This window comes from Heterodontus francisci, chromosome 32 (genome assembly GCF_036365525.1).
Source record: "Heterodontus francisci isolate sHetFra1 chromosome 32, sHetFra1.hap1, whole genome shotgun sequence".
Lineage (NCBI taxonomy): Eukaryota > Metazoa > Chordata > Chondrichthyes > Heterodontiformes > Heterodontidae > Heterodontus > Heterodontus francisci.
In genome coordinates, this window is record NC_090402.1 from 52,388,848 (window position 1) to 52,415,268 (window position 26,421).

General features: G+C 43.8%; 1 protein-coding gene and 1 non-coding gene across 3 annotated transcripts; both read right to left on the minus strand.

Moving 5' to 3' along the window:
• Positions 1-1,556: 1,556 nt before the first annotated feature.
• On the minus strand, positions 1,557-26,345 carry LOC137347804 (uncharacterized). Of its 2 annotated transcripts, none has more exons than XM_068012801.1 (3): positions 26,303-26,345; positions 13,071-13,236; positions 1,557-9,554 (listed from the first exon to the last, which is right to left on the minus strand). In XM_068012801.1, the coding sequence occupies exon 3, from the start codon at positions 8,021-8,023 to the stop codon at positions 7,337-7,339; it is 687 nt and encodes a 228-aa protein (XP_067868902.1). In that variant the 5' UTR covers positions 8,024-9,554; positions 13,071-13,236; positions 26,303-26,345; the 3' UTR covers positions 1,557-7,336. The 2 variants fall into 2 exon arrangements, with proteins under 2 accessions (XP_067868902.1, XP_067868903.1); XM_068012802.1 differs by having other exon boundaries at positions 13,071-13,186; positions 26,303-26,342.
• LOC137347865 (small nucleolar RNA SNORA53) lies at positions 21,171-21,378 on the minus strand. Its single transcript, XR_010969038.1, has one exon. It is a non-coding gene; the product is annotated as a small nucleolar RNA SNORA53 (small nucleolar RNA).
• Positions 26,346-26,421: the final 76 nt, after the last annotated feature.

Here is a 26,421-nt window from a genome sequence, read left to right on the forward strand (position 1 = left end):
TATAGATTGAAATACTAAAGCCCCTTATTTATCTTAGCCCTTCACACACACGCGCACACACACACATACATACCTATACCGGTGAACCGGAAAATTAAAAGGGATTGTTGTTTACAACACTGTGATAAAGCAAAAAAGCACTTAAGCAGAATAGTTGTCCTTGGTTTTGGTTTGACATCCCAAACGCATAGTTCAGCATCTCTTCAAGATTCCTGATGGATCAGTGTCTATAAGTCAACTCTAAGTCCTTAAAAATTATGTTACAAAAAAGTAGAGGCACTCTTGTAACACCTGAATGAGTGCAGCTCCAACAACACTCAAGAAGCATAATGCCATCTGGGGCAAAGCAGCCTGCTTTATAGGCACCCCAACCTTTACCTTAAACATTCACACCATCCACCACCAGCGCACAGTGGTAGCAGTGTGTACCATCTGCAAGATCCACAGCAGCAACTCACCCAGTCTCCTTCAACTGTACCTTCCAAACCCATGGTCTGTAGCACCTAGAAGAACAAGGGCAGCAGAGGCAGGAGAACACCACCACCTGCAAATTCCCCTCCAAGTTACATACCATCCTGACTTGGAACTATATTGCCATTCCTTCACTGGGCCAAGATCCTGGAACTCCTTCCCTAACAGCACAGTGGATGTACCCTACAACACATGGACTGCAATGGTTCAAAAAGGTGGCTCACCACCACCTTCTCAGGAATGGGCAATAAATGCTGACCTTGCCAGCAATGCTCACATATCATGACTGAATAAAAAAAACTGTGCAGCACAGACTGATCTGAACTAAATCGAGAGTTTGCACAAAGGGCAGCTGAGTCAATGTTTGAGGTACTTCTCATGTGGCACATCATGCTGAACACAACTCAGCACCAACATTTCTAAACCACTCCCTGGGCTCAGAGTTACTAAAGAAGCTAGAAGCTTTTGTAGAATAAAAGAAACCTCTGCACAGGAGGAGGTTATATGGTACCCTTTGTCTGTACTACAGCTGTGATGATTTTTTTAAGGAACCCTGCCATGCTACCACTTTTTAAGGCAGAACAACACTCTGTGTGACTCCTCAGAGACAAAGGGCTGGATTTTCAAATGCCGGTGGGTGCAGGAGCGGGTGCGGATGCGATTTGAAAATCGCGATCCCAGAGGGCAGCACTGAGTGCTGCTATCTCCAGAACACGATATTTCAAAGGGTGGCCAGAAGGTGGGGATTCTGAAATATTTTCAATTAGCAGGTGGTGTGTCATTGGCTCATAACACAAACGTACCAAACACTGTAACAATGATTGGTAAACTAAACAAAGGGCTCTTTATAAAAGAGTAACAGGATTCTAGGAGAGCTCTTCAATACACGTGCTCCTGCTGACATACACTGTTCCAATGAATGTATCACATGTTAACTTGCATCACTTCCTGTGATGATGTATACTAAACTATTTACATATTCAGTAGTATGTTAATTAGTATTAAAGCAATATCACAACATCCCCCTTTCTTTAAATAGAATGATTACATAAGTTATAATCTATATACATAAAGAAACAGGATGATTGTGAACAGTATTTACAGGAACAGGAAAATAAAAGCAAAATATTGCAAATGCTGGAAATCTGAAATAAAAACAGAAAGTGCTGGAAATATTCAGTCAGTGGGTGGAGCCACTAACGCAACGTAAATTTTCATCCATGATCTCTGCTGGGGAAGGTAATCCTGTATGTAATGGTGCTGCTCATAGGTGCAACATTGCTATTTGAATGTCTTGATTGGTCTCCTTACATTTCAACATTAGTGACTTTACCGTCCACACCATCCTTTCTGCTAGTCCATTTGACGTTGGATATTGTGGAGATGACATAACGTGATTTACAGCCCACTTTGCACACATCTCTTAGAATGGCTTACCTGTGTCCTGTGGACCATTATCCAACAATATTTCCTCCAGGTAGCCAAAAAGACTGAAAATTGCACTCATCATGTTTGCTACCGATGCACTTGATGTATCCCTCAGTTGGCAAATGATAGGAAATTTAGAGAAATAGTCACTAATAAGTGTCATGCAGGCCCCTACCTGCCAAGAATGAGGCACATTAATTTTGCCATATGGACATTAAATTTTAAATTGTTGCTGGGAAGAAGAGAACACCTATTACAAGGGCTGCCAGACTGGCTGGAAAGACATTTTTGCATATTAACAGACAGTACTTGAAAGGACAAAGGGGCTATTCCCTGCTCCAATTTAGTCTACAATGGACCTTTGATCACCAGCTATTGTGTGTAGAGGAGACATTCCAAGGCCTGCTAGGACAAGACAATCCACGGGGCAGCACAGTGGTGCAGTGGTTAGCACCGCAGCCTCACAGCTCCAGCGACCTGGGTTCAATTCTGGGTACTGCCTGTGCGGAGTTTGCAAGTTTTTCCTGTGACTGTGTGGGTTTTCGCCGGGTGCTCCAGTTTCTTCCTACAGCCAAAGACTTGCAGGTTAATAAGTAAATTGGCCATTATAAATTGTCCCTAGTATAGGTAGGGGAATTGTGGGGATGTGGTAAGAATATGGGATTAATGTAGGATTAGTATAAATGGGTGGTTGATGGTCGGCACAGACTCGGTGGGCCGAAGGGCCTGTTTAAGTGCTGTATCAATAAATAAATAAAGGGCCAGGACTGGTTAGGTGAACTGGTCACATGACTAACTGGCTGTTGCAGACTGGCTGTTGCAGATTTTTTTGAACTTGCCACAGAGAATGTGAACTCAGAAAGCTCTTTGCTCCTGGACTGGAAAAGGCCACCTCTCCTCCTGTCTGCTCCCATCTCTTTCTCACGGAACTGAAACCGAATGCAGACACGTGAAGCCAAAGAGAGAAAAGTCTCCTACAGTGAACAAGATTTAAGAGGAATACTGGGCCCCAACGAGAAGCCAGATCTACCTGCAAGCAAAGACTATACAGTGAGCTCGAAGCACAGTAACGAAAAACTTTCTTCAGATATTACCTCAAACTTTTCTACTTTATTTTTCTTCTGCTCTTTGCTATCCCTATCTGCATGTGTGTATCACGTATGCATGCTTGCATGGGCATGTCGTGTATCCGTAGGCATTAACCAAATTAGTGTGTAAGTTTAAGTTTTAATAAATTTCACTTTTCTTCTTTAAACCTAAGAAAGCCTGTTTGTGCTCGTTACTTTGCCTTATAATTGGAAAGCGGTGAACAAGGATTCACCAAGGGAGAGCTCAAAACACGCTGTGTTTAAAATTAAATCCTGTTACAGTAAGACCAGGTGAAGGCTGAGAGGGACCCCTAGACACCCTTCTCACCTGGTCGTAACATAAGTAAGAAGTCATCACCTCTGACAGTAAATAAGGTCAGTAGCTATTCTTGACCATGGATGTGATGGAACATCATGAGGATGAAGTGACTTTCTGTGTTGACCGGACTGATGCTCTTGACATACATCGCACAACCTCACTGCTTGTTCTAAGTTGTTATTGATCCCTGGCCAATAAACTGTCTCACACGCAAGTAGTCTTGATCTTTCAGTGCCCATGTGGCCTTGATGTAGTTGGGTAAGGTTATCTTGATGCAGTGCTTTTGGTATCAATACTTCTCTGCCCTTGAAAATAACCCCTCTTGATATCTCTAATTCATCACGATATGGCCAACAGGTTCTGAGGTAACATCTTGCATTGTGTCTGGCCATCCACTGATGATGAGCTGCCATAATGTCGTGAGGACAGAATCTCTGAAAGTCTCACTTTGGAGCTCTTCGCATTTATTCTGTCCAAATCGCATTAGGTCAATGTTGTGCACATCTTCTAGTTCCACATCTACTTCGTCCACTTGGACATCAAATGGTATATCCTATATCTTCTTGGGATTGGGTAGCCTGCTCAATGTGTGAGATGTAACCATGAAGTTTCCATGTTTGTATCAAACTTCACAATCGTACCCTGTACTTTGATTAATAATCTTTGGAGTCAAGGTGAAATTCTGGTGAGTTGTTTTTACATACGAACATACAAATTAGGAGCAGGAGTAATCCACTTGGCCCCTCGAGCCTTCTCCGCCATTCAACAAGATCATGGCTGATCTGATTGTAATCTCAACTCCACATTCCCACATACCCCCAATAATCTTTCACCCCCTTGTTTAACAAGAATCTATCGACCTCTGCCTTAAAAATATTCAAAGACTCTGCTTCCATCACCTTTTGAGGAAGAGAATTCCAAACACTCACGACCCTCTGAGAGAAAAAGTTTCTCCTCATCTCTGTCTTAAATGGGCGACCCCTTATTTTTAAATAGTGACCCCTAGTTCTAGATTCTCCCACACGAAGAAACATCCTTTCCACATCCACCCTGTCAAGACCCCTCAAAATCTTATACATTTCAATCAAGTCACCTCTTACTCTTCTAACCTCCAGTGGATACAAGCCTAGCCTGTCCAACCCTTCCTCATAAGACAATATGCCCATTCCAGGTATTAGTCTACTGAACTGCTTCCAGTGCATTTACATCCTTCATTAAATAAGGAGACCAATACTGTGCACAGTACTGCAGATGTGGTCTCACCAATGCCCTGTATAACTGAAGCATAACCTCCCTACTTTTGTATTCAATTCCCCTCACAATAAACAATAACATTCTACGAACTTTCCTAATTACTGCATATTAATCTTTTGTGATTCATGCACTAGGACACCCAGATCCCTCTGCATCTCAGATCTCTGCAATCTCTCACCATTTAGATAATATGCTTCTTTTTTATTCTTCCTGCCAAAATGGACAATTTCACCTTTTCCCACATTATACTCCATTTGCTAGGTGTTTGCCCACTCACTTAACCTATCTATATCCCTTTGTAGCCTCCTTATGTACTCTTTACAACTTAATTTCCTACCTATCTTTGTGTCATCAGCAAATTTAGCAACCATACCGACAGTCCCTTTATCCAAGTCATTTATATAAATTATAAAAGATTGAGGCCCCAGCACTGATCCCTGCTGCACACCACTCGTTACATCTTGCCAACCAGAAAATGACCCATTTATGCCTACTCTTTGTTTTCTGTTAGTTAGCCAATCTTCTATCCATGCCAATATGTTACCCCCTGCACCATGAGCTTTTACTTTCCGCAATAACCTTTGATGTGGCACCTTATCAAATACCTTCTGGAAATGTAAGTACTGTACATCCACTGGCTCCCCTTTATCCACAGCACATGTTACGTCTTCCAAGAACTCCAATAAATTAGTTAAACATAATTTCCCTTTCATAAAACCATTTTGACTCTGCCTGATTACCTTGAATTTTTCTAACTGCCCTTCCATAACGTCTTTAATAATAGCTTCTGATATTTTCCCTATGACAGATGTTAAGCTAACCGGCCTGTAGTTTCCTGCTTTCTGTCTACCTCCCTTTTTGAATAAATGAGTTACATTCGCTATTTTCCAATTTAATGAAACCTTCCCTGAATCTGGGAATTTTGGAAAATTAAAACTAATGCATCAACTATCTCACTAGCTACTTCTTCTAAGACCCCAGGATGAAGTCCATTAGGACCTGGGGACTTGTCAGCCCACAGCTCCAACAATTTGCCCAGTACTACTTCCCTGGTGATTCTAATTTTCTTGAATTCCTCCCTCCCTTCCATTTCCTGATTTACAGCTATATCTGGGATGTTACTTGTATTCTGTATGGTGAAGACCGATGCAAAATACCTGTTTAATTCATCTGCCATCTCCTTATTTACCTTATTAATTCCCCAGACTCACTTTCTATAGGACCAACATTCACTTTAACTCTTTTTTAAATATCTATAGAAACTCTTACGATCTGTTTTTATATTTCTAGCTAATTGGTCTACAAGAGGATAATGTGACTCTCTGTGTTGACTCGACTGATACTCTTGACATGCATCACTCGTCCTCACCGCTTGTTCTATGCTGTTTTTGATCCCTGGACAATGACATGTTTCATGTGCATGTTATCTTGATCTTTCAATGCCCATGTGATCTATATGTAGTTGAGCAAGGATAGCTTGATGAAGTACTTTTGGTATCAATACTTGTCTGCCCTTGAAAATGACTCCACTTGATAACCCTAATTCATTACGATATGGCCAAAATGTTCTGAGGTCATTGGGAACATCTTGCATTATATCTGGCCATCCACTGATGATAAGCTGCCATATGCCCTGAGGACAGGATCTCTGGAAGTCTGTCTTTGGACCTCTTTGCATTTATTCTGTCCAAATCGCATTAGGACAATGTTGTATACATCTTCTAGTTCCACATCTACTTCATCCACTTGGACAATGGCATATCTTCTGTCTTCTTGGGGTTGGGTAGCCTGCTCAATGTGTCAGGCGTAACCATGAGGTTTCCAGGGGTTTCCAGGTTTATATCAGACCTCACAATCGTACCCCTGTACCTTGATTAATAATCTTCGGAGTCATGGTGGCATGCTGGAGAGTGGGTTGTGCCAAATCATTGCTAACAGCTTGTGATTAGTCTCAACAACAAAGTGATTGCCAAATAGATACGTATGCAATCCAATGATAGCAAACACTAATGCCAATGTTTCCCATTCTATGTTTGAATAAGTTGCCTGAGTGGGTGACAAACTTTTCGAACCAAACCCAATTAGTCTACCTTCCTGTAATAGACATGCTTCGAGAACTTTTTGATGAAGCATTTATTTTGAGTGTAGTTTCTTTCCTCGGGTTGTAATATTGTAAACAGGCTTCTGCAGAAAGTGACTGTTTTAACGAATCGAATGTGTGCTGATGATCTTCATGCCACTAGGATGGTGTATCTTTCTTGAGAGGTTCACTCAGTGATGATGCCTTATCAGATAAATGTGAAATATATAGTGTTAAGAAGTTAAACAGACCCAAACACTGCTGTAAATCTTCTTTATCTTGAGGAGTAGGCATGGATTGTACATCCCTAATTTTACTGGGATCTGGTCACATTCCAGTATCAGAATAGATTGAACGGAAGTAATTAACATGGCTCACATTGATATCACAAGTTTTGCTACTAAAAACAAGACCTTCTCTTCTTGCCATCTCCTTTAGAACGTGAAGATTTTTTTCATGCTCTTCCTTGGTACTTCCCATGACCGCTATGTCATCCACAATGCAAACACAGTCAGGAACACACTCAGTAATGCAATCTACATGCTGTTGGAACAGGTCCTGACTCACTGACAGACCAAATGGTAACCGTAGAAAGTAATAGCTCCCAAATGATGTTCTGAATGAGGTTAGTTCCTGTGAATCTTTGGAAAAGTGCACAGACCAATATCCATGTTTCACATCCAACTGTGAAAAGAACTAGGCTCCAGCAAACCTTGGGTTGAGCTCTTCTAAAGTAGGTATCTTGTGAGGACACCTTTTGGGTGTTTGATTTAATCTTCTGGGATCCAAGCATACTCTAATGGTACCATCTTTCTTAATCATAGTGGTAATAGAGCGGCACCAATTGGTGTGTTCCTGAACACGGTGAATAATCCCTTGTCTTTCCATCATGTCAAACTTTCCTTTTAACTTGTCCTTTATGTGGACACTGCACTTCAGTGGTGGATCTATGGCGTAAAATGTGTTGTCGTTCAGGTGAAGAACATCATCTCCTATAAAACTGCCCACGGTGTCAGATTTATCCGGGTATTTCAATTGCAAATCTTGAATAGACTCAATAGGGTCACACTTGTCTTGATTATCTAGCTTTGGCATTTTACTGATCTCAGGAATTGTCACGATCTGGAATTCACTGCGTGTTGATAATCCTGCTACTTCTGAACCACTGGTGCCAACAACATAGAAGACTTGTGGCGACCATGCAAAACTTCCATATCTGCACTTCAATGACAATACTCCCACGCAGCAGTTCGGTGATTCATTATATGTGATGAGTCCAGCTCTTTTTGGCTGTAACATAGATTCCCACTTTGCTAGGTACATGTCATTGAGTATCGCAGTGGTAAAATATTGGTGCTTGCCCCAGTATCTGACTTCAGTCATAACTTGTGCTTGCCACTTTTGTTAGGACATATAATTTCAACAGTGGTGAAAGCTTCCAGTTGTGTGATTGCATCCATGTGCTGTGTGACTGTCACTGTATGGAGAGCTTGTGCACTTTCGAACTTGAGTTTTCCTCTTTCAGTGCTTTCCTTGCTGTCCCGGTCTCTGCCCATTTCGTAGATGCGCCTGTACTTGAAATGGTATTTGGTGAACTCCTTTTTACCCTTGGCACTAGGCAGCATTTGTTTTTTTGTTGGGTTGTGGCTTACTGTGCCTTCTGACCACTTCTTCGCTGCCAGATTTTCTACACAGTCTTGTCCGGTCCCCTTAGACCACACACCTTGCAGGTATTGCTGAATGCAGGACAGTTACATGACTGATGCATTAGACCATACTTGCCACACACCTTGCCCTGTCGAGGTGCATTGGCCACTTCACCTATGGATGTTGCTGCTCTAAGCGCTGTATATATTGCCAGCTTGCAGCTATGACTTTGTATTTTCTGCCATCTTCAAGTAGACTGTTGATGTCATATCCTTTTTTTAATCAAGTAGATCCTTTTGGATCGCCACGATGCGATGCGATTACCAGCTCCATTATTCTCTCAGAGAGTTCTGCATCTGAGAAATTGCAATCTTTGCCTTTATCTCAACATCTGCTAACAAACTGGTCAATAGTTTCTTTGGGCTGTTCCCAAAGGCCATCAGTTCGAGTTGATGGATTCTAAAGTTGACCTTGACTCTGAACTGATCCTCCAGCATTGTCCAGAGTTTAGATGGGTCTTTCTAGTTTTCTTCTAACAGTCCAGAAGTGTTGATGCAATGGAGACCTTCATTGCCAGTCGCTGTCTTTATTTTTATTGCTTGCTAATCGGGTTCTGCGCCTGCAAAGTCTAAAAAGCATAACTCCATATGCTGCCAAAATAGTTGGAATTCATGGAGCTCATCTGGAACCTTCCAATTTATAACTGGATATTTTCTTGTCAGAGTGTCAAAATTTCTTGCTTCACAAGAATTCTTTTTGCCAGACCATTCCCTTTAAACTACTTTTCCTTTAATGATTTTTCTTTGTAGTACGCGCCTGCAGTACTAGACCTCCGCCACACCTGAGCTCTGTGACTGAAGCGTGGGCTTTCAGCCCCTGCACAGAGAGACTTTATCCCAGGGAGTTCTTTTCTTTCACATCACTTGATGGCAGTGCAGTCTCACAATCCAATTCGGATCAACTTTCTTTTTCTTTGAAACCCGATTCACCCAGAACACTGCCTTTCTGGTCGACTACCATTCTGACAAAATTCCCCTTTCAATTAGTCACTCTCTCGGAGTACCGATTCTTGAGGGTGAATTTCAAATCCAGTCCTAAATCTCGCTGCTACTGCTCCTTCCAACTATTTTCACTGTTGTCCCAGGCTTCAAACAGGAGTGGCCATTGTCCACGATGTTGTGCTTGTGATCACTGTCACTATGTCGAACACCACTGTTAACACATTGTGCTCATTCACTTCGCTTCCACCATATTTTATTATTGGCTCCTAACACAAAAGTACAAACACTGTGACAATGATTAATAAAATAAACTAAGGGTTCTTTATTAACAAGTAACAGGATTCTAGGAGAGCTCTTCAATACAGGGGCGGCACAGTGGTGCAGTGGTTAGCACCGCAGCCTCACAGCTCCAGCGACCCGGGTTCAATTCTGGGTACTGCCTGTGTGGAGTTTGCAAGTTCTCCCTGTGTCTGTGTGGGTTTCCTCCGGGTGCTCCGGTTTCCTCCCACATGCCAAAGACTTGCAGGTTGATAGGTAAATTGGCCATTAGCAATTACCCCTAGTATAGGTAGGTGGTAGGGAAATATAGGGACGGTGGGGATGTGGTAGGAATAGGGAATTAGTGTAGGATTAGTATAAATGGGTGGTTGATGGTCGGCACAGACTCGGTGGGCCGAAGGGCCTGTTTCAGTGCTGTATCTCTAAACTAAACTAAACTAAACATGTGCTACCTGCTAACCAACACTGTTCCAACTATTGTATCACATGTTAACTTGCATCACTTCCTGTGATGATGTATACTAAACTAAAAAATGGTACAAGGGAGGAAGGACTTCAGTTATGTGGAAAGACTAGAGAAACTGGATTGTTCCACTTAGAGCAGGAAAAGTAATGGGGAATAGAGATGTTCAAAATTATGAGTGATTTTTATAGAATTGATAGGGAGAAATTGTTTCTACTGGTGGAAGGTCAGTAACCAAAGCACACAGATTTAATATAATTGGCAAAAAAATCCAGTTGAGTGGTAAGAAATCTTTTTACATAGCAAATGGTTATGATCCAGAAAGGGTGATGGAAGCAGACTCAGTAGCAACTTTCAAAAGGGAATTCGATATATATACTTGAAAAGAAGAAATTTGCTGAGCTATGGGGAAAGAACAGGGAACTAATTGTAAAGTTCCTCAAGAAGAAGGCATGGCAAACTGGGCAGAATTGGCCTCCTTCTGTGCTTTAATATTCAGTGAACACACTGGGTATGCTTGCAGTCATTATATCAGCTGACAGCAGCCTGTGAAGGGCTGTTGCTACTTATTGTGTATTTGGGCAGTTTCCTCCGATGTGGTGAAGGTCACAGTGTAGGCACAGGGAGTAAAGGACCAGGGCCTAGATTTTATGGTGACATCAGTTATCTTACTCATTCCAATGGGCACTGTGACTAGAGTAGTGCTGAGACACATTTGTTGCATTATGCGTTGCCTGACTCATCTAAGTAAACTTTGGGAACCTAATAAGCCAAGCACACAAATTGGGCTGGATTTTGTCACGTGGGGCTCCCAGCGCTGAGTCTAAAAGACAAGGGGAAACCCACCTTGGTCTTTCGGAGCCTCCCCTGGCACAATCTAACAGTGCTCAGGCACTGAACTGCCCGGCACCAAGATCCTTGTCCCTTTTAAGATGGTGATTCCACCACCAAGAGCTGCTAGCCAATCAGAGGGTCAGCAGCTCAGTATTATCGGCAGTACCATTGGGAGTAGTGGCCACTGCCAGTACTGTATGAGGCCTTCGACCCAGGCCCAGCACTGGAGCCTGTATCCAAGGTGAGTGAGGCGGGGTTGCTAGGCCCAGACCGACAGGCACTGGTGGGGCAGGCTGGGCGTTTAGTGCAGGAGGAGGGAGATTAATATAGGTTCAGTTTTGCCCATGGAGGAGGGCCCCGCCTTCACTAAGCCTGCTGAGCGACCTCCCTGCATGGCGGAGGCCCCCCCCCTCAACCCCCGTGCCTCTGGTTAAATCCCAGCGGTGGCAGGAAGAGGCCCTTAAATGGCCAGTAATGAGCCACTTAAGTGGCTCAATTGGCCTCTGGGCGGAAAGGCCGTCATTGGCCTGTCCTACACCCGACTAAATTCTGGTGCAACAAGAAGGTGACAGGACCTCAGCAACCCCCACCCCCCCACCCCCCCACCCCGTCACAATTCTATGGTCCCCCTTGCCTCCGAACCCGTCCCCAGGGAACCCATAAAATTCAGCTCATTGTGTGCATGATCATCTAATTTTGGGGCTTGCTGAGCATCACAGGACGTTGCAAGCCTCCAAACCTTTGTGTTTTATTTTCCAGAGTTAGTTTATTTATTTATTTTTATTTAGAGATACAGCACTGAAACAGGCCCTTCGGCCCACCGAGTCTGTGCCAACCATCAACCACCCATTTATACTAATCCTACATTAATCCCATATTCCTACCACATCCCCACAATTCCCCTACTACCTACCTACACTAGGGGCAATTTATAATAGCCAATTTACCTATCAACCTGCAAGTCTTTGGCTGTGGGAGGAAACTGGAGCACCCGGCGAAAACCCACGCGGTCACAGGGAGAACTTGCAAACTCCGCACAGGCAGTACCCAGAACTGAACCCGGGTTGCTGGAGCTGTGAGGCTGCGGTGCTAACCACTGCGCCACTGTGCTGCCCAAAGTTCGAAGGTGGTTGCCATTGGCTTTGTTGTAATGTTATAATGAGACGAGTTTAAATCCTTCCATGGTCTCGCCTCACCCTATTTGTAACCTTCCCCAGTCATACAACACCCTAAAATGTCTGTGTTTCTCCAGTTCTGGCCTCTTGCGCATCCCCAGCTTTCATCACTGCACCATTGGAGGCTGTGCCTACAGTTGCCTCGACCCTAAGCTCTGGAATACTCGGCTTAAGCCTTTCATCCTCTCCACCTTTCTCTCCTCCTTTAAGTTGCTGCTTAAAACCTACCTTTTGACCAAACTTTTAGTCACCTGTCCTACAATCTCTTTATGTGGCTCAGTATCAAATGTTATCTGATAATGTTCCTTTGAAGCACCTCGGGCCATTTTTACTACAGTAAAGATGCTATATAAATGCAATTTGTGTTGTTATTCCCTGTAAACTGATTTCAGTAGGTGACTTGTTCCTAACTCTCATGATAATTTTTATTTTCAGACCCGACAATTATATTCCTCAAGAGGGGTAAGATATTACTACCTTTCTTTCTCATTTTCCACTCCCTTTTCCCAGTTTCTCCTCTAGTTGAGAAGTCAGTCTTCATAATGTGCTGTGAACTTTAGAATTAAACATCTGCAGTAACCGGTTTGCTTTCAGTGACAAAATACAAATGCAAAGAAAGACTTGAAATATTGGGACTGCATTCATTAGATTATCAAAAGTTTTAGTTCGGGTTTAAAATTATGAAGAGTGGATAAAACAGACTGCTTCTTGTAGTTGAGGGGATGAGAATGAAGGGACATAGATATAAGATTAAATGTAAGAGATAGTAATAGAAGAGACAGAAAGTAGCAGAAACTTTTTTCCACAGAGGGTTATGAGGTTGTGCAAGCAGTGACAGTGCTAATGTTTCAGAGTACATTAGGTAGATGGTTGTAGAAAAGGGGGTGAAGGGATAACAACTTCTCATCTTCAGTGATTGCAACCTCCATCTCAACTCATCATGCTCTCTCTCCCCTGAGTTCACTGTCCTTTTATCCCTCCCACCATGTAAACTCCCCAACTCATATTCACAACCACCCCCATGAGCTTACCATCACATTGACCTTGCTTCTCCCATCGTATCAATCACATATAAGGCCATCTCTGATCACTTCCTTGTATCACTCTCCATCCACAACCCGTTTCCCGATCCCAACTCTACTTCCTTCTGAAATAAAAACAAGAAATGCTGGAAACACTCAGCAGGTCAGGCAGCATCTGTGGAGAGAGAAGCAGAGTTAACGTTTCAGGTCAGTGACCCTTCTTCAGAACTGGCAAATATTAGAAATGTAAAAGGTTATAAGCAAGTAAAGTGGGGGTGGGGCAAGAGATAACAAAGGAGAAGGTGTAGTTAGGACAAGGTCACAGAATAGCTGACCAGAAGGTCATGGAGCAAAGATATGTTAATGGTGTGTTGAAAGACAAAGCATTAGTACAGAAAGGGTGTTAACAGACTGAAAATTGAACAGCCGCAAGTACAAACATGAAAAAAACAGTGGGTAAGCAAACTGAACAAACTAAGATGAAATAAAATAAAATAATCTGAAAAAAATATGTAAAAAATACTTCCTCCTACTTCCTTCTGTGTCTCTCCCTGGAAAAAACTATCCACCAATTGACTTACAACTGCACTTTCAAAATCCAAACTATTCAGCCTTTGGTCCTCCATTTACCACATTTCTGCAGCTACTGATTTGCTCAACTGCACCTTCACCTTCGCCTTTGATGCCATAGTCCTCACTAAAACCATTATTGGTCCCTCACCCAAACCATTCCCCATGGTACAACCCTCATCTCCACTCCCTTAAATCCAATGGATATAGACATGAATGGATATGGCAGACAACTGTTTTAGCCATTCAACACCAAATCTGGCTGGACTTCTTAAACTACCATCAGGTACTGCTTTTGCTTGGTAAAACTGCTTACTATTCTAGGATCACCTTGTGATGCAACAACTACCCCTGACTCTTTTCTCTGGTACAAATTGCGGTTTGGAAGGTGTTGTCGAAGGAGTCTTGGGGAGTTGCCGCAGTGCATCTTGTAAATGGTACACACTGCTGTCGCTGTGTGCTGATGATGGAGGGAGTGAATGTTTAAGGTGGTGGATGGGGTTCCAGTCAAGCGGGCTGCTTTGTCCTGCTTGGATTTGAGCTTCTCGAGTGTTGTTGGAGTTGTACTTATCCAGGTAAGTGGAGAATACTCCATCACACTCCCAACTTGTGCCCTGTAGATGGTGGACAGGCTTTTGGAAATCAGGAGCCGAGTTACTTGCTGCAGAATTCCCAGCCTCTGACCTGCTCTTGTAGCCACAGTATTTATGCAGCTGGTCCAGTTATGTTTCGGGTCATTAGTAACCTCCAGGATGTTAATGGTAGGGGATTCAGCAGTGACAATGTTGTTGTATGTCAAGGGGCGATGGTTGTATGTCAAGGGGTAATGGTTAGATTGCCTGAGACTAGAATGGCACAAATGTTATTTGTCACCTTTCAGCCCAAATCTGAATGTTGTCCAGCTCTCGCTGCATGCAGGCACAGCCTGCTTCACTGAATGAGGAGTTACGAATGTAACTGAACACTGTGCAATCAATAGCGAACATCCATATTTTTGACCTCTGTTACGACCAGGTGAGAAATGTGTCTAGGGGTCTGTTACTATCGTCACCTGATCTTATTGTAACAGGGTTTAATTTTAAACACACTGTGTTTTGAGCTCCACTTTTTGTGAATCCTTATTCACAGTTTTCAATTATAAGGCAACGAAATGAGCACACCAGATTTTCTCAGGTTTAAAAAGAAAAAATGAAATTTATTAAACCTTAAGCTTAAACTTAAACTCTAATACAGTTCATGCCTACGGATATACGACGCTCCCATGCAAGCATGCACACGCGATATACAAATGCAGATAGGGACAGAAAAGAGAAGAAAAGTTAAGGTGGAACAGTTTGCGGCAATATTTTGTTATGGTGCTTTGAGCTCACGGTTTAGTCCTTTTGTAAGTAGTCTTGCTTTCATCGGGGCCTAATTCAGTTCCATCAGAAGGAGATGGATGCAGGCAGACAGGAGGGGAGTTAATTCTTGCTTCAGTTCCAGGAACATACGGCATTCTGAGTTCAAATCCTTTGTTGGAAGTTTAAATCTTAACAGCCAGCTAGTCATGTGACAAAAACTGGTCTGACCACTTCTTCTGCATATTGGGGAAGCAACGACTGGGTCCCATTTGTTCCAACACTGCTAATACTATGCAAATGTTTTCCCAGTCAGGGGCTTGCAATTTTAAGTTTTAATGTTCATGTGGCGAAATCATGTGTGCCTCAGTCTTGGCAGGCGGGGGGCTTGCCTGACTCCTCCACACCCAGGGAATGAAATGCGATTTGAAGAAAAATGGTGCATTTCATTACAGAGTTTGAGAGAAATAGAAAATACAGAAAGAAAACCGTGCATTTCTCTCATTCATTTCCATTCATTCACCAATCTTAAAGCTTATTGAAACTGGTCTGTTCTGCGTGCCAGGGCTGCTTTAATTTTCTTTTTTTTCTCAGGAGAGTTAGTAGGGGGCGGGTCTATCCTGAACTCTAAGTCATGCAAAGACTTTTTACTTCAGGGATTATTATAAGGCAAAGAAATGAGCACACCAGGTTTGGTGTGGTTGCCATTTCCTCTGACTGTGGGGGAGCATCCTTTGTTACTCTTCCCTTTGTTCTCTGGGACACTCCTACCTGCAGGTATTTGTAGAGACTTAACTGCATTCTCCTGTGACACTTCGACTAGGTGAGGCATCACCCTCACAGTTTCCCTGCCCCCTAGAGGTCTCTCTTTTCTCTGCCGGTTCCTGTAAATGCTGTTAGCAACTGTGCTTCTAGAGTCTGCATTTACATAGCAGAATGTGGAGTCTAACTTTTCACATTTTTCGGGGTTGGTTGACCGGACAGTAGGGGTTTTCATCCAGAATTCTTCCCGGACTTCCTTTAACCTGCCTTCTTGGTCACTTTTCCCCCTTCTCTTACTAAACTTTTGCCAGCCTTGTGCCTGCCTGTCCCCTTTTGTTTTCAGTGGGGGTCCCCTCCTGTTCACCAGCCCTCTGCTGGAGGGTCTCCTAACACCGGTACAGGACTTAGGGATGCAGGTTTCACTGTAGGTGGGGGGTTCCCCTCAACCTGGCACTTGTGGCAACTCTTGCAGTACTTCACCACATCCTTGTGGAGTTTTGGCTAATCAAACTGCTGTCTTATGCGGGCTTTGGTCTTTTATATACCAGCTCGTACAGCTACTGTAGTCTCATGGGCCCTTCTTAATATTTCTCCCCGGTACCTCTATGGCACCACTAACTGGTGAACTACTGTCCACTCCTTGCCCTCAGGTCTGTGAGGGGAACTCCATTTCCTCATCAGTACCTCATTCTTTAAATAGTAGCAATCAGGGACTCCCTCTGCTTCATTTCAGACTGGGCAGCCTGTGCAATACTGGGTCAGCTCACTGAGCCTCAGCTTGGGAAAATCCATTTAATTCATTCCCTAGGTCTCCTAACTTTCCAAAGAAAGTCTCGGATGGGCAGACCTCATGGTCAGTTGCCTGCAGTGGCAATGCAGTCTCCTCTGGGGGAGCTGGTTTGGTCAGGGCCTGACCCAAAACACATTCAGGGACTCTGCAGGGGACTGTCTCCTGCCACTGCCCGGTCTCTCTGACCTCCTGCGGTCTTTCTTTTACTACTGGGGGTTGGGTGGGGGGGGGGGGGGGCTACCACCTTCACCCCCCACCAGATCATTACCTAGCAGCAGATCAACTCCATCCACAGACAAACTAGGGACAATCCCTAGTCACCGGTCCCGAAACTGGGTCACACTCCAGGTGCACCTGGTGTACAGGTACAGGCATACACTGCCCTCCAATACTATTCACCACCATTCTGGTGTTCACTGCACTCTCTGGGGGAAAGGTCAGGCCTTTTCCCAGAAAAAGGGATCTAGTGGCCCCTGTGTCCCTGAGAATTACTATAAGCTTGCTTGCCCCACTCGAGGGATATGGGGTTACTTTCCCTTCAAATTCAAAACCCTGATAACCTTCAGGAATCCTATTAACTTTTCCTGCACAGGCTGTAGTAAGCTTCCTGGGTTGCACTCCGAAGTTAAAGCCACAACTTATTCTGTGTTTTCCATCAGGGTCCCATCTGCACTGAGCGGGTATGCCTGACTAACCCTATCGGTTTCCCCTTTAGTTTCCAGCAGCCAGATTTTAAATGCCCTGCTTTATTACAATGGTCTCCGGGTCTCAATTTTGCTTACAGAACCTTTCTTTTTGGCTGGAGGAGGATCCCCTGTGTCTCTCTCTTTCCTTTCTCTTCCAGGACTGCCTGGGCTTCTATCACCTTCCTTTGTCCTTTTTGGATTTGTGAGGGTGATCAGGAATGGTTCTCCCCTGGGAAGTCAACTTATAAATTAAAGCAAACTCATTGGCCAGAATGGCTGCCTGCCAGGCTCCCTGAACCCGCTGCTCCTCGACATGGGTTTTTATTGAGAATGGGAGGGAGTTTTTAAATTCCTCTAACAGGATTACTTCTCTGAGAGTCTCATTGCTGAGAGATATTTTTAAAGCCCTCAGCCACTGGTCAAAAGCCAGCTGCTTGCTTCTTTCAAACTCCAGATAAGTTTGATTAGCTTGTCTTTTGAGGGTTATAATTTTTTGGCGATAGGCTTCAGGTACTAATTCACATGCCCCGAGGATAGCATTTTTGGTCAGTTCATAATTTGATGAACTCTCATCTGGCAACAAGGAATAAACCTCATGGGCTTTTCCGATTAGTTTGCTTTGCAGTAAAAGAGACCAGGTCTCAGCTGGCCATTTTAGCTGCTTTGCCAGTTTCTCAAAAGACACAAAAAACGCTTCCAAATCTTCCTCATTGAATTTTGGAATTAATTGAGCATGTTTTGGCAATCTTGTACCCAGTCCTGAATTGTGCTCCTCCATATTGGCCAGGCTTTCACTAGGGTTACACTGTCGCCCCCATGCTAACTCAAGACGCTTCAACTCTCTTTGTTCACATTCTTTCTGGAATATTCTCTCTCTCTCCCTCTCTCCTCTCTCTCTCTCGTTCCCTCTCCTGTCTCTTTTTCTTCACGTTCCTTTTGGAAGGCTCTCTCTTTCTCCTTCTCCTGCCTCTCTCTCTTTTTTCCTGTCTCTCCCTTTCTCTTTCCCTGCCTTCTACTTCAAGTTTCTTTTGTTCCAATTGTATCTTTGCTAGCAGTACCCTGTCTGGGTCTACTTCTAACACTGCTTCTGCTTCTTCAGATTCAAGGGAAAAATAGTTGGCCACTAGCCTCAGGAGTTCAGACGTTCTAAACTTGCCATGTACAGTGACCGCACACTGGTCAGCCATTTTTCTCAACTCCTCCATAGACAGTGCTTTTAACTTATCCCAAGTTACCTCACCCTGGCTTGGAGAGCTAATCGCTTCAGTTGCATATATGTTAGTATACAATCACACACAACTGCAAGAAAACCTTTATTTATATTTTGTTCTTTTTGATTGGTAACAATTTGGCTTCCCACTTCCAATTTCACTTGCTTGTCTATGGATAAGATTCCGGATGCTAGTACCCAATTTCTGTTATGACCAGGTGAGAAATGTGTCAAGGGGTCTATTACTATCGTCAGCTGGTATTATTGTAACAGGGTTTAATTTTAAACATACTGTGTTTTGAGCTTCACTTTTTGTGAATCCTTGTTCACAGTTTTCAATTATAAGGCAAAGAAATGAGCACACCAGGTTTTCTCAGGTTTAAAGAAGAAAAAATGAAATTTATTAAACCTCAAGCTTAAACTTAAACTCTAATATGGTTCACGCCTACGGATATCCGATGTGCTCCTGCTAGCATGCACACACGATATACACATGCAGATAGGGACAGAAAAGATAAGATGGAACAGTTTGAGGCAATATCTTGTTATCTTCAATATCTTCAAGCTCACGGTTTAGTCCTTTTGTAAGTAGTCTTGCTTTCATCCAGGCCCAGTATTCTTCTGAAACGTTGTTCACGCAAGAGACTTTTCTCTCTTTGAGTTTCTCGTGTTTTCACAAGATTCAGTTCTGTGGGAAGGAGATGGAAGCAGGCAGACAGGAGAGGAGGTAATTCTTGCTTCAGTTTCAGGAGCGCACGCCGTTCGAGTTTGAATCTTTTGTTGGAAGTTCAAATCTCAACAGCCAGCTAGTCATGTGATTAAGACTGGTCTGATCACTTCTTCTGTGTATTGGGGAAGCAATGACTAGGTCCCTTTTGTTCCAACACTGCTAATACTATGCAACTGTCCTTCCAGTCAGGGGCTTGCGATTTTAGGTTTTAATGTTCATTTGGCGAAATCATGTGTGCCTCAGTCTTGGCAAGTGGAGAGTTTTCCTGACACCTCATTGTTAGAGTGAAGGTCATTGATAAAGCAGCTAAAGATGGTTGGGCCTAAAACTACCCTAAGGAGCTCCTGTGCTAGGGCTGAGATGATTGGCCTCCCCTTTATGTAGGTACTCACTACTTTCTCATTCATCCCTTAGGGATACAAGGTGGGCTGAGCAATACACTGATGGGAGAGCCAGCCACCCGTTTAAGAAGACTTCCCCTCAAAGTGCCCATTAAAATGTTTGATTATAGAAAGGTGGCTAGCTTCAAGGCAATCCAATTTGGTGATGGGTAAGTGCCAATTAATATTCACACATTCAAATGTCAGGCAATAACTGGCTTCAACAAATGAGATCAGGTCAGAGGCTGAGTGATGAATAACAAGAGAGAATCTAACCATCTCCCCTTGACATTCAATGGCATTACCATCACTGAACCCCCACTATCAACATCGTAGGATTTACCATTGGCCAGAAACTTAACTGGACCAGCCATATAAATACTGTGGCTACAAAAGTAGGTCAGAAGCTGGGAATTCTGCGGTGAGTAACTTACCTCCTGACTCCCCAAAGCCTGTCCACCATCTGCAAGACACAAGTCAGGAGTGTGATGGAATACTCTCCGCTTGCCTGGATGAGTACAGCTCGAACAACACTCAAGTAGCTCGACACCATCCAACACAAAGCAGCCTGCTTGATTGGCACATCATCCATCACCTTTAGCATTCACTCCATCTATGACCGGTGCACAGTTGCAGCAGTATGTACCATCAACAAGATGCACTGCAGCAACTCACCAAAGCTCCTTCAACAGCACCTTCCAAACCCATGACTTCTACCACCTAGAAGGGCAGCAGATGCATGGGAACACCACCACCTGCAAGTTCCCCTCCAAGTCACACACCATCCTGAATTGGAACTATATTGCTGTTCTTTCACTGTCGCTGGGTCAAAATTCTGGAACTCCCTCCCTAACAGCACTGTGGGTGTACCTACACCACCCGGACTGCAGCGTTCAAGAAGGCAGCTCACCATCATCTTCTGAAGGGCAATTAGGAATGGGCAATAAATGCTGGCTTTCCCAGTGACACATCCCATGAAAGAAAAGGCAGAAAAAGGATTCGACCAGCTCAGCCTGTAGTGGTTCTACTGAGCCACTCTTGATGATGGGCATTGAAGTTCCCCAGCTAAATTACATTCTGTGCCCATGCTATCCTCAGTACTTCTACGAAGTGGTATTTTAAGTGTAGGGGTACTGATTCATGAGTTGAGGGAGGGCAGTAGGTGGTAATCAGCAGGAGGTTTCCTTGCCCACCTTTGACCTGATGTCATGAGACTTCATGGGATCCGGAGTCAACGTTGAGGATTCCTGAGGACACTCCCTCCCAACTATATACCACAGCGCTATCACCTATGGTGGGTCTGTATTATTGGTGAGACAGGACATAGCCAGGGATGGTGATGGAGGAGTCTGGGACATTGGCTGTAATGTATGATTCTGTAAGCATGACTATGATAAGCTTTTTCTTGACCAGTCTGTGGGACAATTTTGTCACAAGTCCCCAATGTTAGTGAGGAGGACTTTGCAGGGTTGATTGAGCTGGGCCAGCCTTTGTCAATTCCTATGCCAGAGTCAAAATCAGGTGGTCCGTCCTATCTTATTCTTATTTGACTTTTTCAGAGCAGTTTTTGATACAACCGAGTGGCTTGTTCGGCCATTTCATCACATTTTATTGCAACATTTAAACCAGACTGATTTTAATAAACATGTCCACAGAGCAGCAAAGTCCTGATGGGAGAAAAATAGCCTGGTATAACACAGGTCTCACATCAGAACAGAGGGGCTACCATGCAGGTATATTACTCTTACACACCAATTACTCAAGCACCTTCGACTGTACAACCACTAAAGTTGATGACTGTTATCTGCCAGCAGACTGGAGAACCCAACACCACGGTGCAAAGAGATCTGTCAGCAATGCAGAACAGATAGAGTTATGCAGCACAGAAACAGGCGTTTTGGCCCATCGTGTCTGTTTCCAGCACTTGGCCCGTGGCCTTATATGCTATGACATTTCAAGTGCTCATCTAAATATTTCTTAAATGTTGTGAGGATTCCTACCTCTACCACCTCTTCAGGCAGTGTGTTCCAGATTCCAACCACCCTCTGGGTGAAAAACTTTTCCTAAAATCCCCTCTAAACATCCTGCCCCTTACCTTAAATCTATGCCCCTGGTTATTGACCCATCCGCTAAGAGAAAAAGTTTCTTCCTATCTAACCTATCAATGCCCCTCATAATTTTGTACACCTCAATCATATCTCCCTCAGCCTTCTCTACTCTAAGGAAAACAACCCTAGCCTTTTCAGTCTCTCTTCATAGCTGAAATTCTCCAGCCCAGGCAACATCCTGGTGAATCTTCTCTGCACCTTCTCCAGTGCAATCACATCCTTCCTATAGTGTGGTGCCCAGAACTGTACACAGTACTCCAGCTGTGGCCTAACTAGCATTTTATATAGCTCCATCATAACCTCCCTGCTCTTATATTCTATGCCTCGGCTAATAAAGGCAAGTATCCCATATGCCTTCCTAACCACCTTATCTACCTATGCTGCTGCCTTCAGTGATCTATGGACAAGGTACACCAAGGTTCCTCTGACCCTCTGTACTTCTTAGGGTCCTACCATCCATTGTATATTCCCTTGTCTTGTTAGTCTTCCCAAAATGCATCACCTCACACTTCTCATGATTAAATTCCTTTTGCCACTGCTCTGCCCATCTTACCAGCCCATCTATATCGTCCTGTTATCTAAGGCTTTCCTCCTCACTATTTACGACGCCACCAATTTTCGTGTCATCTGCGAACTTACTGATCATACCTCCTGTATTCATGTCTAAATCATTAATGTACACTACAAACAGCAAGGGACCCAGCACCAATCCCAGTGGTACACCACTGGTCACAGGCTTCCACTCGCAAAAACAACCCTCGACCATTACCTGCTGCCTCCTGCCACTAAGCCAATTTTGGATCCAATTTGCCAAATTGCCCTGGATCCCATGAGCTCTTACCTTCTTAACCAATCTTCCATGCGGGACCTTATCAAAAGCCTTACTGAAGTCCATGTAGACTATATCAACTGCTTTACCCTCATCTAGTCACCACCTCAAAAAATTCAATCAAGTTAGTTAGACATGATCTCCCCCTGACAAAGCCATGCTGACTATCCCAGATTAATCCCTGCCTCTCCAAGTGGAGATTAATCCTGTCCCTCAGAATTTTTTCCAATAGTTTCACAACCACTGATGTTAGACTCACTGGCTTGTAATTACCTGGATTATCCCTGATACCCTTCTTGAATAATGGTACCACATTCGCTGTCCTCCAATCCTCTAATACCTCTCCTGTGGCCAGAGAGGATTTGAAAATTTGTGTCAGAGCCCCTGCAATCACCTCCCTTGCCTCACATAACAGCCTGGGATACATCTCATCTGGGCCTGGGGAGTTATCCACTTTAAAGCCTGCTAAAACTGCTAATATCTCCTCCCTTTCAATGCTAATTTGTTCACGTATATCGCAATTCCCCCTCCCTGATATCTACACCTACATCATCCTTCTCCATAGTGAACACAGATGAAAAGTAATCATTTAAAGCCACACCTTTGTCTTCCGGCTCCACACACAGATTGCCACTTTGGTCCCTAATGGGCCCAACTTTTTCCCTGGTTATCTTCTTGCCCTTAATATACCTATAAAACGCCTTAGGATTTTCCTTTATCTTGCCCTCCAGTGTTTTTTCATGTCCCCTCTTCGGTCTCCTAATTGCTTATTTAAGTACCCCCCCCCCCCACACTTTCTATATTCTTTTAGTGCCTCCACTGTTTTCAGTGCTCTGAATCTGCCATTAGCTTCCTTTTTTATTTTCCTTATCCAATCCCCTATTTCACTTGACATCCAGGGTTCCTTGGACTTGTTGGTCCTACCCTTCACCTTAACAGGTACATGTTGGCTCTGAACTCTCACTATTTCCTCTTTGAATGACTCCCACTGGCCTGATGGAGACTTTCCTACAAGTAGCTGCTCCCATCCACTTTGGCCAGATCCTTTTTTATCATATTGAAATCGGCTTTCCCCCACTTAAGTACCTTTATTTCCAGTCCATCTTTGTCCTTTTCCATAACTGCCTTAAATCTTACAGAATTATGATCACTATTCCCGAAATGCTCCCCCACTGACACTTCTATCACTTGTTTGGCTTCATTCCCTAGGATTAGGTCCAGTACCACCCCTTCTCTTGTAGGAATTTCTATGTACAGGCTCAAAAAGCTCTCCTGTATGCATTTTAAGAATTCCACCCCCTTTAAGCCTTTTGCACTGACTATCCCAGTTGATATTGGGGAAGTTGAAATCCCCAACTATTATTACCCTGTTATTTTTGCACCTCTTTTTGATACATCCCAAAGGTGGATCTAAGCAGTGTTTTAAAAAAAACTGGCCATTTCAGAGGACAGTTAAAAGTCAGCCACATTGCTATGGGTCTGGTGTCATGTGTCGGCTAGACCAGGTAAGATTTCCTTTCCTAAAGGGCATTAGTGAAGCAGATGGGTTTTTATCAAAATCAGTCGTTTCAAGATCACAATTACTGAGACTAGCTTTTTATTCCAGATTTACTTAATTAGTAGAATTTAAATACCCCCAACTGACTTGGTGGGATTTGAATTCATGGTCCCACAGCATTAGTCCAGGCTTCTAGATTACTAGCCCAGCAACATAACCATTATACTACCCATATCAGCTTCTACAGCCAGGGCCCTAATTGCTGGAATTCCCTCCCTAATTGTTTCCACCTCTCTACCTCTTTTTCTTCCTTTAAGAGGTTCCTTCGAACCTACCACTTTGGCCATCATTTTGGCCATCTGCCCTAATATCAACTTATCTGGCTAGTTGCCAAATTTTGCTTTATTATGCTCCTGTAAAGCACATTGGAGTGTTTTATTGTGTTAAAAGCACTATATAAATACAAGTTGTTATTTATGATATGGGTACATGGGATTAGGAATACTGGACGTGGAGGAAATCACATGGTGATTGAATCACTTTTCATGTTCTAATTTCTACGCAATTCTTGTCTGAGAATACTGACTTTAATTTCTAGTATTTGCAACAAAGATGATATTTTATAGTAAGATATTTTATCTTGTTTGTTTCTTGATTATTTTCTCACTTCTCAGTCCTTTCTCCAGTAGCACTTCCTCATGTAGTTGATCAGTGGGTCAGTTTCACACTGTCCTGTGAATAGCTCATGCAGTGATGCTGATCCTGCACTTTGCTCCCTCGTTCCCACAATATTGAGCATATAATTTTCCAATGTGGGAGCTAGGATTGGGGAACCTGGTTGTTGGAGCCAGCGGAGAGGCAACTTGTGGGGCAGAAGCCTGGGAGTCAGGAGTCTCAGGGTTTACATTTACAAAGGCAGCTCTCACAGGGATATCAGCAACATCCGTAAATGAACCTACAGTTTGCCTCGATCATCTGCACTTCTCTGCCAGTGGCTGTTCGTCTTACCAACATCACTGGGTTGCTTGTCATAAGCTGAACAGCTCTGCACAAATCCATCAAGCAAGGTGTAGATACATTCTGTGTCGAACTAGTAATTTTATTAGATTACCCATTGACAGGTTGGGATGCTAACTGTGTTGAAGGAGGTTTTATCATGTGGCATCTGATCATGTGATGTCTGCAAATGTTACCACATTTACTTTATCAAGGTTGGGTCCCTTATCTTTGCTGGTGGTTTCGTACCAGCTACTGTGTGCGAGACATTCCATGAGGCCACCAATAAGCAGCTGAAGATGATTACCCAGGGAGAAGGAGAGACAAAGCAAGGGTGGGCGAAGGGAAAACTGAAGGTCAAGCAAGGATTTTTGGAGGGAAACCAAAGGTGGGATAAACTTTGATTTGCTAGTAACTTATAGTAACTCAATGAGATAACTAATAGTAACACTGGTAACAGATTGAACTCCGAACCAACAGTAATAAAACAACTCATGGATAGTCTATACATAACTGGTAGTAGTAAGAGTAACATCCTGATAGCCTGCCTGAAACCCACTGATATTCACCTGCTAACAACAACCAGAGTTCTCCCTGCACTACATAAGCTGCGGCCCCAAATCAAAAAAGCTGTGCAATCAGTCCCACTTTCCTGCTCTCTACCCAGAGTCCTGCCAATTTTGAGAAAATGATTTCTGCTCATCTCCATTCTAGTTCTTTTACCAGTGGAAACAGTTTCTTCTTAATCTATCAAAAAGTTTTAGAATTTTGAACACCTCCATGAAATCTACCCTTAACCTTCTCTGCTCCATGAGAACAACCCCAAATACTCTGGTCTCTTGACATAACTGAAGGGTTTTGTGTGGTGCCCAGAATTGGTCGCAATACCCCAGCTGAGGCCTAACCATTTTTTATAAATGTTTGGCATAACTTCATTGCTTCTTTATGGTCATAATTTTCACTGAAAGCTTTAACCAGGATTTTATGCCCCCACCCCAGGCAGGGAAGGAGGTGAGGGTGCATGGAGTGTCACGATGGATGGTGGCGGGGGGGGGGGGGGAGCAGCAGGATGGAGTGGTCTTCCCAGGGGTGGGATAGGCCGACAACAGCCTTGCTGCCCAGAGGCCAATTGAGGCCATTAAGTGGTTCTTACCAGCGCTGGAGGGGGGCCTCCACCATGCAGGGAGGTTGTCCTGTAAACGAAGCAATTTCCCTGCAGGCTTGGGGGTGGTCCCTCCTCCGTGGGAAATTCATGGCCCATGGAGGACCCCCACTGGGAAACAATTCACAACTTCCCCCCACCCCCATAGGGCCTTCTGGACTTGCCCCGGTGACCCCGCCTCACCTGCTTCTTCGCCAGGGTTCCAGCACTGGGCCTGAGTCTGTGGCCTCTGCAGTACCGGCAGTGGCCACCACTCCCAGTGATGCTGCTGAGCCAAGCTCTCTGATTTCCCAGCAGCTCAT

Bases quoted from the DNA above. Each gene is read 5' to 3' on its own strand.
- LOC137347804 (XM_068012801.1), bottom strand. From the start codon at position 8,023: ATGACTGAAGTCAGATACTGGGGCAAGCACCAATATTTTACCACTGCG.